General features: G+C 38.9%; 1 protein-coding gene across 1 annotated transcript in view; it reads right to left on the bottom strand.

Moving 5' to 3' along the window:
- LOC118005512 (ERC protein 2-like) overlaps positions 1-12,572 on the bottom strand; it is a 137,580-nt gene extending 125,008 nt beyond the window's left edge. The window contains exons 1-2 of the mRNA XM_034997433.1: positions 12,477-12,572; positions 8,775-8,912 (exon numbers count right to left, since the gene is read on the bottom strand). Coding sequence (XP_034853324.1) covers positions 8,775-8,912; positions 12,477-12,572 — 234 coding nt within the window. The remainder of the gene's footprint in view (positions 1-8,774; positions 8,913-12,476) is intronic.
- Positions 12,573-13,980: the final 1,408 nt, after the last annotated feature.

The raw sequence follows: 13,980 nt of genomic DNA, 5'->3' as shown, positions 1-13,980 counted from the left end.
TGGTTCTTTGAAAGAATTAACAAGATTGATAAACCCCTGGCCAGACTTCTCAAAACGAAAAGACAAACGACCCAAATAAAAAAATCATGAATGAAAGAGGAGAGATCACAACCAACAACAAAGAAATACAAACAATTATGAGCAGCTATATGCCGGCAAATTAGATAATCTGGAAGAAATGGATGCATTCCTAGAGATGTATCAACTACCAAAACTGAACCAGGATGAAATAGAAAACCTGAACAGACCTATAACCACTAAGGAAATTGAAGCAGTCATCAAAAGTCTCCCAACAAACAAGAACCCAGGGCCAGATGGCTTCCCAGGGGAATTCTACCAAACATTTCAAGAAGAATTAACACCTATTCTTCTGAAACTGTTCCAAAAAATAGAAATGGAAGGAAAACTTCCAAACTCGTTTTATGAGGCCACCATTACCTTGATCCCAAAACCAGACAAAGACCCCATCAAAAAGGAGAATTACAGACCAATATCCCTGATAAACATGGATACAAAAATTCTCACCAAAATACTACCAATAGGATCCAACAGTACTTAAAAAGGATTATTCACCACGACCAAGAGGGATTTATTCCTGGGCTGCAAGGTTGGTTCAACATCCGCAAATCAATCAATGTGATACAACACATTAATAAAAGAAAGAAAAAGAACCATATGATCTTCTCAATAGATGCAGAAAGAGCATTTGACAAAGTACAGCATCCTTTCTTGATCAAAACTCTTCAGAGTATAGGGATAAAGGGTAGATACCTCAAGATCATAAAAGCCATCTATGAAAAACCCACAGAGAGTATCATTCTCAATGGGGAAAAACTGAGAGCTTTTTCCCTAAGGTCAGGACCACGGCAGGGATGTCCACTATCACCACTGCTAGTCAACATAGTATTAGAAGTCGTAGCCACAGCAATGACAACAAAAAGAAATAAAAGGCATCCAAATCGGCAAAGAAGAAGTCAAACTCTCACTCTTTGCAGATGATATGATACTTTATGTGGAAAACCCAAAAGATTCCACCCCAAAACTGCTAGAACTCATACAGGAATTCAGTCAAGTGGCAGGATATAAAATCAATGCACAGAAATCAGTGGCATTCCTATACACCAACAACAAGACAGAAGAAAGAGAAATTAAGGAGTCGATCCCATTTACAACTGCACCCAAAACCATAAGATACCTAGAAATAAATCTAACCAGAGGCAAAGGATCCGTACTCAGAAAACTATAAAATACTCATGAAAGAAATTGAGGAAGACACAAAGAAATGGAAAAACGTTCCATGCTCATGGATTGGAAGAACAAATATGGTGAAGATGTCAATGCTACCTAGAGGAATCTACACATTTAATGCAATCCCTATCAAAATACCATCCACTTTTTTCAAAGAAATGGAACAAATAATCCTAAAATTTGTATGGAACCAGAAAAGACCCCGCATAGCCAGAGGAATCTTGAAAAAGAAAAGCAAAGCTGGCGGCATCACAATTCCGGACTTCCAGCTCTATTACAAAGCTGTCATCATCAAGACAATATGGTACTGGCACAAAAACAGACACATAGATCAATGGAACAGAATAGAGAGCCCAGAAATGGACCCTCAACTCTATGGTCAACTCATCTTTGACAAAGCAGGAAAGAATGTCCAGTGGAAAAAAGACAGTCTCTTCAACAAATGGTGTTGGGAAAATTGGACAGCCACATGCAGAAGAAGGAAACTGGACCATTTCCTTATGCCACACACAAAAATTGACTCAAAATGGTTGAAAGACCTCAATGTGAGACAGGAGTCCATCAAAATCCTAAAGGAGAACACAGACAGTGACCTCTTCGACCTCAGCTGCAGCAACTTCTTCCTAGAAACATCGCCAAAGGCAAGGGAAGCAAGGGCAAAAATGAACTATTGGGACTTCATCAAGATAAAATCTTTTGCACAATAAAGGAAACAGTCAACAAAACCAAAAGACAACCAACACAATGGGAGAAGATATTTGAAATGACATATCAGATAAAGGGCCAGTATCCAAAATCTATAAAGAACTTATTAAACTCAACACCCAAAGAACAAAGAATCCAATCAAGAAATGGGCAGAAGCCATGAACAGACATTTTTCCAAAGAAGACATCCAAATGGCCAACAGACACATGAAAACGTGCTCAACATCGCTTGGCATCAGCGAAATCCAAATCAAAACTTCAGTGAGATACCACCTCACACCAGTCAGAATGGCTAAAATTAACAAGTCAGGAAACGAACAGATGTTGGCGGGGATGCGGAGAAAGGGGAACCCTCCTACACTGTTGGTGGGAATGCAAGCTGGTGCAGCCACTCTGGAAAACAGTATGGAGGTTCCTCAAAAAGTTGAAAATAGAGCTACCATACAACCCAGGAATTGCACTACTGGGTATTTTCCCCAAAGATACAAATGTAGGAATCTGAAGGGGTACGTGCAACCTGATGTTTATAGCAGCAATGTCCACAATAGCCAAACTATGGGAAGAGCCAAGATATCCATCAACAGATGAATGGATAAAGAAGATGTGGTATATATATGCAATGGACTATTATGCAGCCATCAAAAGGAATAAGATCTTGCCATTTGCAATGACGTGGATGGAACTGGAGGGTATAATGCTGAGTGAAATAAGTCAATCAGAGAAAGACACGTATCATATGACCTCACTGATATGAGGAATTCTTAATCTCAGGAAACAAGCTGAGGGTTGCTGGAGTCATGGGGTAGGAGGGATGGGGTGGCTGGGTGATAGACATTGGGGAGGGTATGTGCTATGGTGAGCGCTGTGAATTGTGTAAGACTGATGAATCACAGACCTGTACCTCTGAAACAAATAATACATTATATGTTAAAAAAAAAGAAGAAGATAGTAGTAAGGGAAAAATGAAGGGGGGGAGGAAATTGGAGGGGGAGACGAACCATGAGAGACTATGGACTCTGAGAAACAAACTGAGGGTTCTAGAGGGGAGGGGGGTGGGAGGATGGGTTAGCCTGGTGATGGGTATTAAAGAGGGCACGTATTGAATGGAGCACTGGTGTTATACACAAACAATGAATTATGGAACACTACATCAAAAACTAATGATGTAATGCATGGTAATTAACATAACATAATAAAAAAAAAAGAAGTGAGAAACCATCAGTGTATGTGCCAACGCACGCTATGAAAGGAAATGGAAGGCAATAAATGTAAGAAATGCTCTACACGAGTCAACACATGCAAGATAGTCAAACTTGGGTTCGTGAAGAGAGGCTGTGCGTAACAGCATTTGGGAAAGACAATCAATATGGCTTTTGGCTTATTAATAAAAGTCAGCATCACAGTGTTGCAAGGAAGCTTAATGTTCAAGCTCTGAGGCTGTTGTTGGTTCATGGTGGTACTTGGGAAATTCCAAAAGCAGTTCCAGAAGGGGGAGGTTTAGGCACCAAGACTCTAGACTTATTAAAGCCTTTAATGGACAAGTGAAAGAAGCAGAACTAACCTCTTGGTTCAACCCTCTTCATTTGGCTTTCCCATTTGATATCAAAAAAACTTCCTAGGTTTCTGAAGACTTTTCTCTGGCTAGAAAGGGGATCTAAGTGGGGCAAGATCTAGGCCCTCTAGGACTTAGGTCTGAACTCACAGTGAGAACTTGAAACAAAATAAAGAATGAGCTCATTGGATAAGTGATTTGCCAGTGTGCCTGGAGATATTCATTTTTCTCCATATTTTTCCATTGGCTTCTTGGCAATCAGTAGAGACTCCAAAATGCTGCTTGAATTTGACAAAGTTCAAACAGCAGCGTTTCTTTACTGAGAGCTTACTACATGCTAGGCACTGCGATGTGCCCTTCTCCATCTAGACCTCATCACAACTGCAAGGTCTGAACCAGTGCTCCTAGTAACATTGTGGTAGGAAATCGAGGCCCAGAGACCCGCTATCTCATCCAAGGTGACCCAGCACATAAACAGAAGGCACAGCCTAGTATCCAGGGCTCTCTGAGTCTTAGCCATGTCCATGAGACCACACTGCCACAAACATATGCATGGTGCCAGTTAAGGAGATCTAAGAACATTGTCGCCCTTGGCTTACATGTTGAAATGAAAACACTGCTCTGGTAGACATGTTTTGTGGAAATTTACCAGTATCAAAATAAAAGCCTTCTTTTTAAGTAAAACTCCATTGGGGTAAAGTTTGAGTTAGATTTCTAAAATTTATTTCAAATTACCCAACACATATTTGAACTTCCTTTCAGATGGTGATGTTAAAAAATACTGGTGCAACAACTACTCTTAAGGATCCTGATATTATCTTTTATATTCTTATAAGTATGTAGTATGAGACAAGGCCTGATACATAATACAATGTAAAACAGTATGTGATGCAGAGGGAAGTTGTTTTGAACACTTAGCCTGTGATTTAAGATCCCCCAGGGAAGCAACTGTTCTACCCCAAATGACAATAATTTAAGTATCTAATGCTCTCAAGGAAAAAAAGAAGTATCACTATTGTTTTGCAATTAGTTAAAAACACTTTAAAATGAAGTATATTATTACAACAGTGGGGGTGGAAACAGAACAAATCAGTCTACTAATTGCCTACATTTGATTCCTCTTGATTCCAGTTACAGTCCTATTTGACTCTGTGACACTGGTAAGTGGATGATTATGTCATCTACAAAAGAAGAAAATGGCCTCAGTGCACAGGACGTCTCTCAAGGGCTTTTAAAAATTTCAACAGCTGAACCCTTCCTGCCTTATGCCTACACTCATTGCAAAAGCATCACAACTGGTCACCCAGCCACCAGGCCCTCTCCAGGCCATCACTTCCGCCACATGAGCTGTTGGAGTGACATTTTTTTTTAAGTCCCAAACTGACTGTGTTGCCTCACTACTTGGAAACCTTCCCAGGAATCGGTCTGGCTGGATCACGTGGCCTTTATTTCCACTCGGCGCCCTTCATATGGTTTTACTGCATGTCCCTCCTCCCAGCCTAGTTTTCCAAAGGGCAGCACTCAAATCCTGTGGCTCTTTTAACTCAGGGCTGGGCAAACTGTCTGTCATACAGCAGGCAATTAAAGAAGCTGAAGGAAGGAATAAGAACTCAACTTAGGGACTGTCTTAGCTTCAAAGGAAAGGAAATAAAATTAAGTATGCATGTTAACATCCAGAAGGTGTCAGAGCCATTTGGTAAGTAGGTTGATTCACTCTAAGCACTTGTACTATTGACTGGGCATCGATGACAAAAAAAATCAGCAAGCACTATAATGTTTTTAAGTGTTATTGATGATTCAATACTACAAAATATTTCTCCGTCAATCACAAAACTAATTTAACTGTCAGCCACGCAGGGCCAGATGTCAAAAACATGTGTTAAAAGGCCCTAATATGCCATGATCTACTTGATTAACAACTAACTTGCAGAAATTCCAACAATGTGTTCTTGTTTTAGTCTTATTTGCATTGGCAAGTGTTTCTTGTGCACTCATCTGGCTCTGCACAGGTCTAATCTATTTGTGCTTTATCACTGAGCGGGAACTGAATTACAGCAGCCTCCGGCTCTGCTAACTGCCTTTCTCAACTGCTTATCTGCTATGTGGCTACAGCAAGGCTTGGCGAGACCAGCTTTATAAATACTGTGGGTTCCGTCTCTTGAGCTTCTGTGTGTCAATCCTAGAACTAAGTCATACTCAATCTTAACTTGCTATGTGGCATTATTTTTTGCACTGTGAATAAGTATATAAATTCTTAGAAACTAAAAGGAATAACACATTCCCCAGAAGGTCATAATTCAAGTGGAATGGTGAATAGTGCCTAATAGGTTCTATTCATCAGCCAAATGACAGAAAATAATTAGATGTTCTTATGAGTCCATGATTTTTAATTAATCATTTTATTTTTTGTATATCTTGTTCCAGGGGATCTGTTCAATTAAATGTGATAAAACTGGAACTTGTGAGGGAAGGGCCGTTAAAGGCGATTGTGATGCTGTCAAAAGCACAATTATCAGAAGGTTTGAGTTTCAGTCCCATTCCATCACCCGTGAGCTGAGTGGCCTTGGGATAGTCCAGAGGAGGCAACAAAGTTCCAACATAGGGCCAACTTAGACAAATCAAAAGTGGCTTCCTGGAGCACTGGGTTGAGAAGTTAGCATGCACCATGGTCTATCCATGACATCCACGTAGCACATAGAAATGGGGAATAGTGCTGCATCTGTCCAAAATTTTCATTTCTGGGCAAGTCATTTCACCTCACTAAGGCCATTTCCCATCTTTAAAATGGAAAAGCATAAGTTTGGTGTTTCTCAAAGTATGGTCATTTAACCACTTTCATCAGAATCACTGGGCATACTTTTAAAAATCACAGGTTCCTTGGCCCCATGGCAAAGCAACTGAATCAGCATCACTAGGAAATGGGACCCAGGAGACTGTATTTTAAGAAGCTCCCTAGATGATAAGATTATTTGGATACACACAGAAGTTTGATACTGGAATAAATACTTAAAAGCAATCTATTATTCTTTGTCCCATGATAAAGAACCTTGCCAGTTCCTATCCAATGTTTTTGTCTGTGCTTTTCAAATACACTAACATTCTGATTTTGTCACTTTTTGAAAATTCCCTTCAAATAAATTGACCTGTGTTTGCTTTTATTCTTCATTACTATGAAAGGCTAAAAGTCAGATGCAAATAAGGTTTGAAAACTAAGAGCTCACACAAAGCTGGCCTACCTCACATTTGGCTTGAGCATCATAATACTTTAAAACCTGAACTTGAATGGTTTGGGGTAGGTCAAGGACTCTGCAGCTTGCCACGGTTGCCAGCAGTCCCTACTGCCTCACACCAAACCCACTTCCCTCATTTTTGTTCTCTGCCTGGCTCTTCAAAGTATCTAACTACTCAACTCCTCATCTATTGCCTAATTCAGATTCCATGTGCCTGAGATTGTGGATCAGCAAACTGAATAATTATTATCAAGGTAGTTCCAAAGAGAATGGAACTTAGAGGTCAGCTAATTTAAATGTGCATTTTGAAAATAATGTACTAAGAGAAGAGTCTTGCCCCACGTGATGCAACTCTCAAGTGGTGGCATGAATATGAGGGGGGCAGACTCCCACAGACCTCAACCTTCCTTCGCAGTAGTCCCCTCATTCTCAAAGGAAGTGCTTAAATAAAAGGAACAGTTTCAGATTTGGGGATTCTTCGGGTATTTAAACTAGAATAAATCAAATCTTAATAGAGCCGGGGGAAAAAAATGATAAAATCCTGCCAAGAATCCATGACATGGAAAAATTATATGGTATATGTTTACTTCTGTAAAGTTGCAGAAAGAAATTGAGAGGTAGTGATGGAATGACATCATATCACTCAAAAACTGCAAACAGGATACATACTCATTAATAGTTTTCAAACCAACATTCCCTCATTCAAATTTTTACAAAGAAAATTACTACATAGAGTTTCAGTAATAAATTCTTAAAAATTTAAAAAAAGAGTATTTTTCCTGAAGAATCATCTTATTTATTCTTTTATGTTTTCAAGTAAAATCTTATATCTTTATAATATTAAAGTTATAATGTTATCATTTCTATCTAGCCATAGAATTACAGCTCTTCCTTTTAGCATCTCTATTTTTTTATGTAGTGCAGTGATTCTCAGACTAGAGTGAACATCACAATGACTGGATGTTCACTCCAGGAACTCACTAAAGTGCAGAATCCCAAGCCCTCCCAAAGTTCTGATTTAGTAGGTATAGATAGAGTCTAATAATTCAGATTTTCAACAGGCACCTCCTGGTGATTCTGACGTAGAAGTCAAAGAAGCCTTCTTTAAGATACATTGGCTTAAAAAAAAAAAATCTGTGGGCCATTTAGTCTAATGCCTTCCATTCCACAAATTTGAGGTGCTGGGAAAGAGAGTTACTTGCCAAGGTCATCCAGTTAGTTAGTGGCAGGGCTGGGACTAGCTCCTACCTAAGTCTCCTTCTATTTGACTTCATTACTACAGTTTATAGACTATGATAATGGGGAATATAGGAGACAGGCAGTCTAGCTCCCAAGTCCACATCCATGACTACTGTGTAATACAGCTTCTCAGGAAACTGAACTCCCAGAAGAGGAGGAATTAAATCTGCAGAAAGTAAAGAACATTCTAGCCTAGGTAATAGTGTGTGCAAAGGGTCTGAGAAAGGAGGGAGCATGGCAGATTTGAAGATCTAGGCCAGCATAGCCAGAATAGACAGAATGAGGGAAGAGAGATGGGGGATGAGGCTGGGAAAGAAGGAAGGAAAGAAGAAAAAAGAGGGAAGGTAGAGGAAGGTAGAGAGGGAATAGTGAAGGAGGGAGAGAAGAAGAACAAGAAGGAGAAAGGGAAAGAGGGTGGGAGGATGGGAAGGAAAGAGGAGTAAAGCAAGCAGGCAGAGAGGTAGCTGATCGGATATGAGCCATATCGGATGAAGGGATGGAACATATGTGCCAGGTTAAGGATTTCAGTTTTTATCATCCTAAGAACAGTAACAAGCTAGTGAAGGTTTTTAAGCAGGTCCAAATGTGATGTAATCAGGTTTGCATTTCAAGGCTCTCCTGGTTTTTTTAATGTGCCAAGTATACTGAGGAGGGCTAACATGGGAGTGGGAGGTCTAGCTGGAACAGAGGGTAGTGTGAGCACATGGAAAAAAGCGAGCATATTTAAATACATTTAGATCATCTCTTCCTCCCCACACTTCCCTAAATCCTGACACCCCCATTTTTCAGCCCAAGCTCACCTTTTCTGACAAAGCCTCTTCGAGTGTTGCTAGTGCAGTATCCGTATTACTGGAATCCGTCTGCAAGGACTTTACTCTGTCTTTCAGGTTGGTTAGTTGTTTGTCTTTATCTCTAAGCTGTTCTTGCAAGTTTTCAATCTGAAAATAAAGATCACCATATTTAATGCATATGTTATTACAGATCCAAGGCCAAGATTCCTGAAGTGGACATGTTTTTAAAAAATAGACCCCAGGCTATGGACATTGTCAGCATTGAGGTTACACTGGCTTAGAATCAAGGCCATTTTGATGAGACCTCATCCTTCCATGTAATTCAACTTTGTATTTAAATGGAGGTAGTCTGCTCTATAGAGATGAGCAGACTATCTCCTTCCATACTGATGCAAGCCCTTCAGACATGTAAGCATTGCTATTTCTACCTATTTCTATCCTTCCTACCAGATTAGTCCACAATCTAATCTTCGTACAATGAATCAGAGAAATACATACACAGGATTTTTTCATTCAATGAAAAGACATGTATTGGGTGCCCATTCTGCAACAAGCACCATATCAATATATGGCAGAACCTATGTAGTCATTCACTCACTCCTTTATTCAGTATTAAACTTCGTGATATGCCAAATGTTGTCAAGTGGCTGTTTCAAAGTAACCACACGAAAAGCCAAGTAGGTTATCATCAGTAGACTGTTAATGGGAAGAACTTGTGATATAAATCAAATGTAACAAGTACTAAACACTCCATTTGGCAACTAAGTCATGTGCTGGCAACCAACCAGCCACTTTTATCCACTATCTGCAGCCTGAAATAAACACGCCAAATAGCTGATTATAACGCCTGCCCATGAGCAGCAGCAAGGACCTTTCCCGGGCATTGCATACATTATCATTCATGTTTTTATTCTCTGCTTTCAAACCATGTATTTCTTATCTCAGGATTAAAAAAAGCCCACTGTACAAACAATTTATTTGTATTAAGGGTTTTAAAGTGACAAGTAAAAAAAGCAGTACAACTCTAAGATAAGTCCATTCAAAATATTTGTATTCTGCACCCAGGCTTTCACAGGAAGTCATTCCAAATGCATGTTTAACAATGTGTGACTTAAACAAATTTTTGGATTATTTGATTCATTTAGCATAAATCTGGAATGCAACACAAATAATGACAGTCAAAGCAATAACGAGAGGAGAAGAGGGTAACAGTGGAGGTGGCAGTGGTAACAGCAGGAAAATAGCTCTGAATGCAAAAGCAAAGACCCTGCTGACCCTCAACTGGCAGGACATGGGACTTGGCTAATTTTTCCAATGGCTACAGGGATTTGAACTAATAGAGATGGACTTTTTCCTTTTCCTTCCTTCCCTCCTTCCTTCCTTCTTTCCTTCCTTCCTTGCTTCTTTCTCCCTTCCTTCTTCCTTCTTTCCTTTTTTTTTTTCCCCCACCAATGCATCTTTTTAATAAGACATGTTTTCTGCCTTGAGACAGACATCCTGGAACTCAAGTTATAGTCAAATAATTAGGCTTCTCCTTCATCCAAAATGCAGTGTATTCCTGCCCACCTACCACTGTGAGAATTCACTGTAACTTCATGGAAAACACAGGAACTCAAAAGGCATAATCATCTGCAGTCAAAACAAAGGTTTTCTCCATTCCAGACAAGTGTTTGTGAGGTTACACAACACCATAAATAAATAGATGGCTGAACAAGAATATGGATGGTTACATATCAGAATGATACTCATTATATAAAAGAAGCCAACAGCTGAGAGGACTGGCTCTTCAAAGAGAGTGTGTGTTATTACTGTGAGTACACCCACACCCACGGATACATTTGTGTATGCGAATATGTGTAAATCCCTGGTGGTTCCAAGCAAACTGATTAGGCACCCTGTCACCCTGTGAGACAGTGCCCTGGATAGGACAGAGGATACGTTCTCTCAGGGCATCAGCCCTAGGGCAGTGATGGGCACTGATTTCAAAGGACTTTGGGCACTGGAAACAGAGGCTAAATAAGACTGACTAGGAGCCTGTGAGAGGCTCCTTGGAGCGTCCCCAAATCACTGAGAGGACTGAAGAAGTTAGGACCAGGGTTCTACCAGTATGCAGGTAATATAACACTTTGTATTTTCTGGTTTTCTGATAGTAGCCATCCTAAAGGGTATGAGGTGGTGTCTCCTTAGAGTTTTGATTTTCATTTCCCTCATGACTAATGATGTTGAATGATCTTTTCATGTGCTTACTAGCCATCTGTATATCTTCTTTTCTTCTCTTTTCTTTTTTTTTTTTATTATGTTATGTTAGTAACCACCCCAAAACTGCTAGAACTCATACAGGAATTCAGTAAAGTGGCAGGATATAAAATCAATGCACAGAAATCAGTGGCATTCCTATACACCAACAACAAGACAGAAGAAAGAGAAATTAAGGAGTCGATCCCATTTACAATTGCACTGAAAACAGTAAGATAACTAGGAATAAATCTAACCAAAGAGGCAAAGGATCTGTACTCAGGAAACTATAAAATACTCATGAAAGAAATTGAGGAAGACACAAAGAAATGGAAAAACGTTCCATGCTCATGGGCTGGAAGAACAAATATGGTGAAGATGTGAATGCTACCTAGAGCAATCTACACATTTAAAGCAATCCCTATCAAAATACCAGCCACTTCTTTCAAAGAAATGGAACAAATAATCCTAAAATTTGTATGGAACCAGAAAAGACCCCAGATAGCCAGAGGAATGTTGAAAAAGAAAAGCAAAGCTGGCAGCATCACAATTCTGGACTTCCAGCTCTATTACAAAGCTGTAATCATCTGTATATCTTCTTGAGAGAAATGCCTATTCAAGCCATTTGCCCATTTTTGAATCACATTGTTTGATTTGTTGTTGTTGTTGTTGTTGAGCTTTAGGAATTCTTTATATATTCTGCATATTAATTGGTTGTCACATATACAATTTATAAATATTTTGTCCAATTCTGTGGCTTGCCTTTTTACTCTGCTGATACTCTTTTGATGTGTAAATTCCCCCATTAATACTGCCTTCTCTACATTCCATAAGTTTTGGTACATTGCACTTCTTTTGTTTTCATTCACCTTTAAGTATTTTTTCATTTCTCTTGTGATCTGTTTTAATCCATTCATTTTTTAAAAGTGTGTTGTTTAATTTCAATAAATTTGCAAAATTTCCAGTTTTTCTGTTACTGATTTCTAACTTCATCCTTTTGTGGTTAGAGAAGATACTTCCTATGATATCCATCTTTTTTTTTTTAAGATTTTATTTATTTGACAGAGAGAGACACAGTGAGAGAGGGAACACAAGCACGGGGAGTAGGAGAGGGAGAAGCAGACTTCCCCACGGAGCAGGGAGCCTGATGTGGGGCTCGATCCCAGGACTCTGGGATCATGACCTGAGCTGAAGGCAGACACTTAATGACTGAGCCACCCAGGCGCCCCTCTATGATAACCATCTTTTAAAATCTATTGAGACATAATGTGTGGGCTATCATATGGTCTAGCCTGGGGAATGTTCCATGTGCACTTGAGAAGAATGCTCATGCTGTCATTGTTGGATAGAGTGTTCTGACTATGTCTGTTAGATCTTATTGATTTATTTTGTTGTTTAAATCCTCTATTACCCTATTTACCTTCTCTCTGATTATTTTATCATTGAGAGTGGGGTACAGACATATCCAACTATTACTGCAAAACTATCTTCTTCCTCTTTCCGTTCTGTCAGCTTTTGCTTCACATATTTTGATGATCTGGCATTAAGTTCATAAATGCCTGTAATTGTCATATCTTCTAGTATTGAAACTTTCATTAATTTTTAAGGCCTTTATTTGTCTATTGTAAATTTTTCTGACCTAAAGTCTGTTTTGTCTCTTTCAGTTATTACTTGCATAGAACATATTTCTCCAACCTTTCACTTTCAATCTATTTGTGTCTTTGGATCTAAAGCGAATCTCTTATAAATAGCATATAGTTGGATCATGGTGCGGGTGGTGGGGAGGGGTTGTTTGTTTGTTTTCTTGTTCTTAGTCCACTCTGCCAATCTCTGTCTTTCAATTAGAGTTTAATCCATTTACATTTAAAGTAATTACTGAAAAGGAGGAACTTATATCTGTCATTTTGCTATTTATTTCTGTATACCTTATAATGTTTTTGTTCCTCATTTCCTGCATTACTATCTTCTTTTGTACTTAGTTGATTTTTTTGTAGTGAAATGATTAAATTCTATATTCATTTTGTGTGTGTGTATATTCTACAGCTATTTTCTTTGTGGTTACCATGGGGATGACTTGTAACATCCTAAATTTGTAACACTTAATTTTAACACTTTGGATTTATACCAGCTTAGCTTCAATAACATACAAAAATTCCACTCTTTTACAGCTCCATCTCCACTCCTTTTGGTTGCTGATGTCATAAAATTCTATCTTTATACATTGTGTGTTCCCAAACACAAGTAATAATTCTTTTAAATGCATTAGTTTTTTACCTAATGTAGAAAATGAAACATGGAGTTACAAACCAAAGTTACAATAATACTAGTTTTTAGACTAATAATTTTTGTAAATATATTAGTCTCTTAGGTCATGTAGAAAACAGAAAATGGAATCACAAACCATTATTACAATACTAGCTTTTATAATTGCCCACGTACTTACCTTCATTGAAATATTTATTTCTTCACATGGCTTTGGGTTACCATCCAGTGTCTTTTCATTTCACCCTACATGACTCCTTTAAGAATTTCTTGTAGGACAGCTCTAGTGGTAACAAACTCCTAAGCTTTTATTTATCTGGGAGTATCTTAATTTTTCCCTCACTCTTTTTTTTTTTTTTTTTTTTTTTTATTCATGAGAGAGAGAGAGAGGCAGAGTGAGAAGCAGTCTCCCAAGGAGCAGGGAGCCCGATGTGGGACTCGATCCCAGGACCCTGAGATCATGACCTGAGCCGAAGGCAGACGCTTAACCATCTGAGCCACCCAGGTGCCCCCTCACTCTTTTGTTTAATTTTTTAAATTCAATTTAGTGTAATAATACATATAGTGTATTATTAGTTTCAGGGGTAGAATTTAGTGATTCATCAGTTGCATATAACATCCAGTGCTCACTACATCAAGTGCCCTCCTTAATGCCCATCACCTAATTAATTACCCCATCACCCCAAACACCCCCCTCCAGCAACCCTCAGTTTGTTTC

The sequence above is a fragment of the Mirounga leonina genome, unplaced genomic scaffold (assembly GCF_011800145.1).
Source record: "Mirounga leonina isolate KUSES-001 unplaced genomic scaffold, KU_Mleo_1.0 Mir_94, whole genome shotgun sequence".
Lineage (NCBI taxonomy): Eukaryota > Metazoa > Chordata > Mammalia > Carnivora > Phocidae > Mirounga > Mirounga leonina.
The sequence above is the reverse complement of the archived record's forward strand: the minus strand, read 5'-3'. Positions and strand labels throughout refer to the sequence as shown.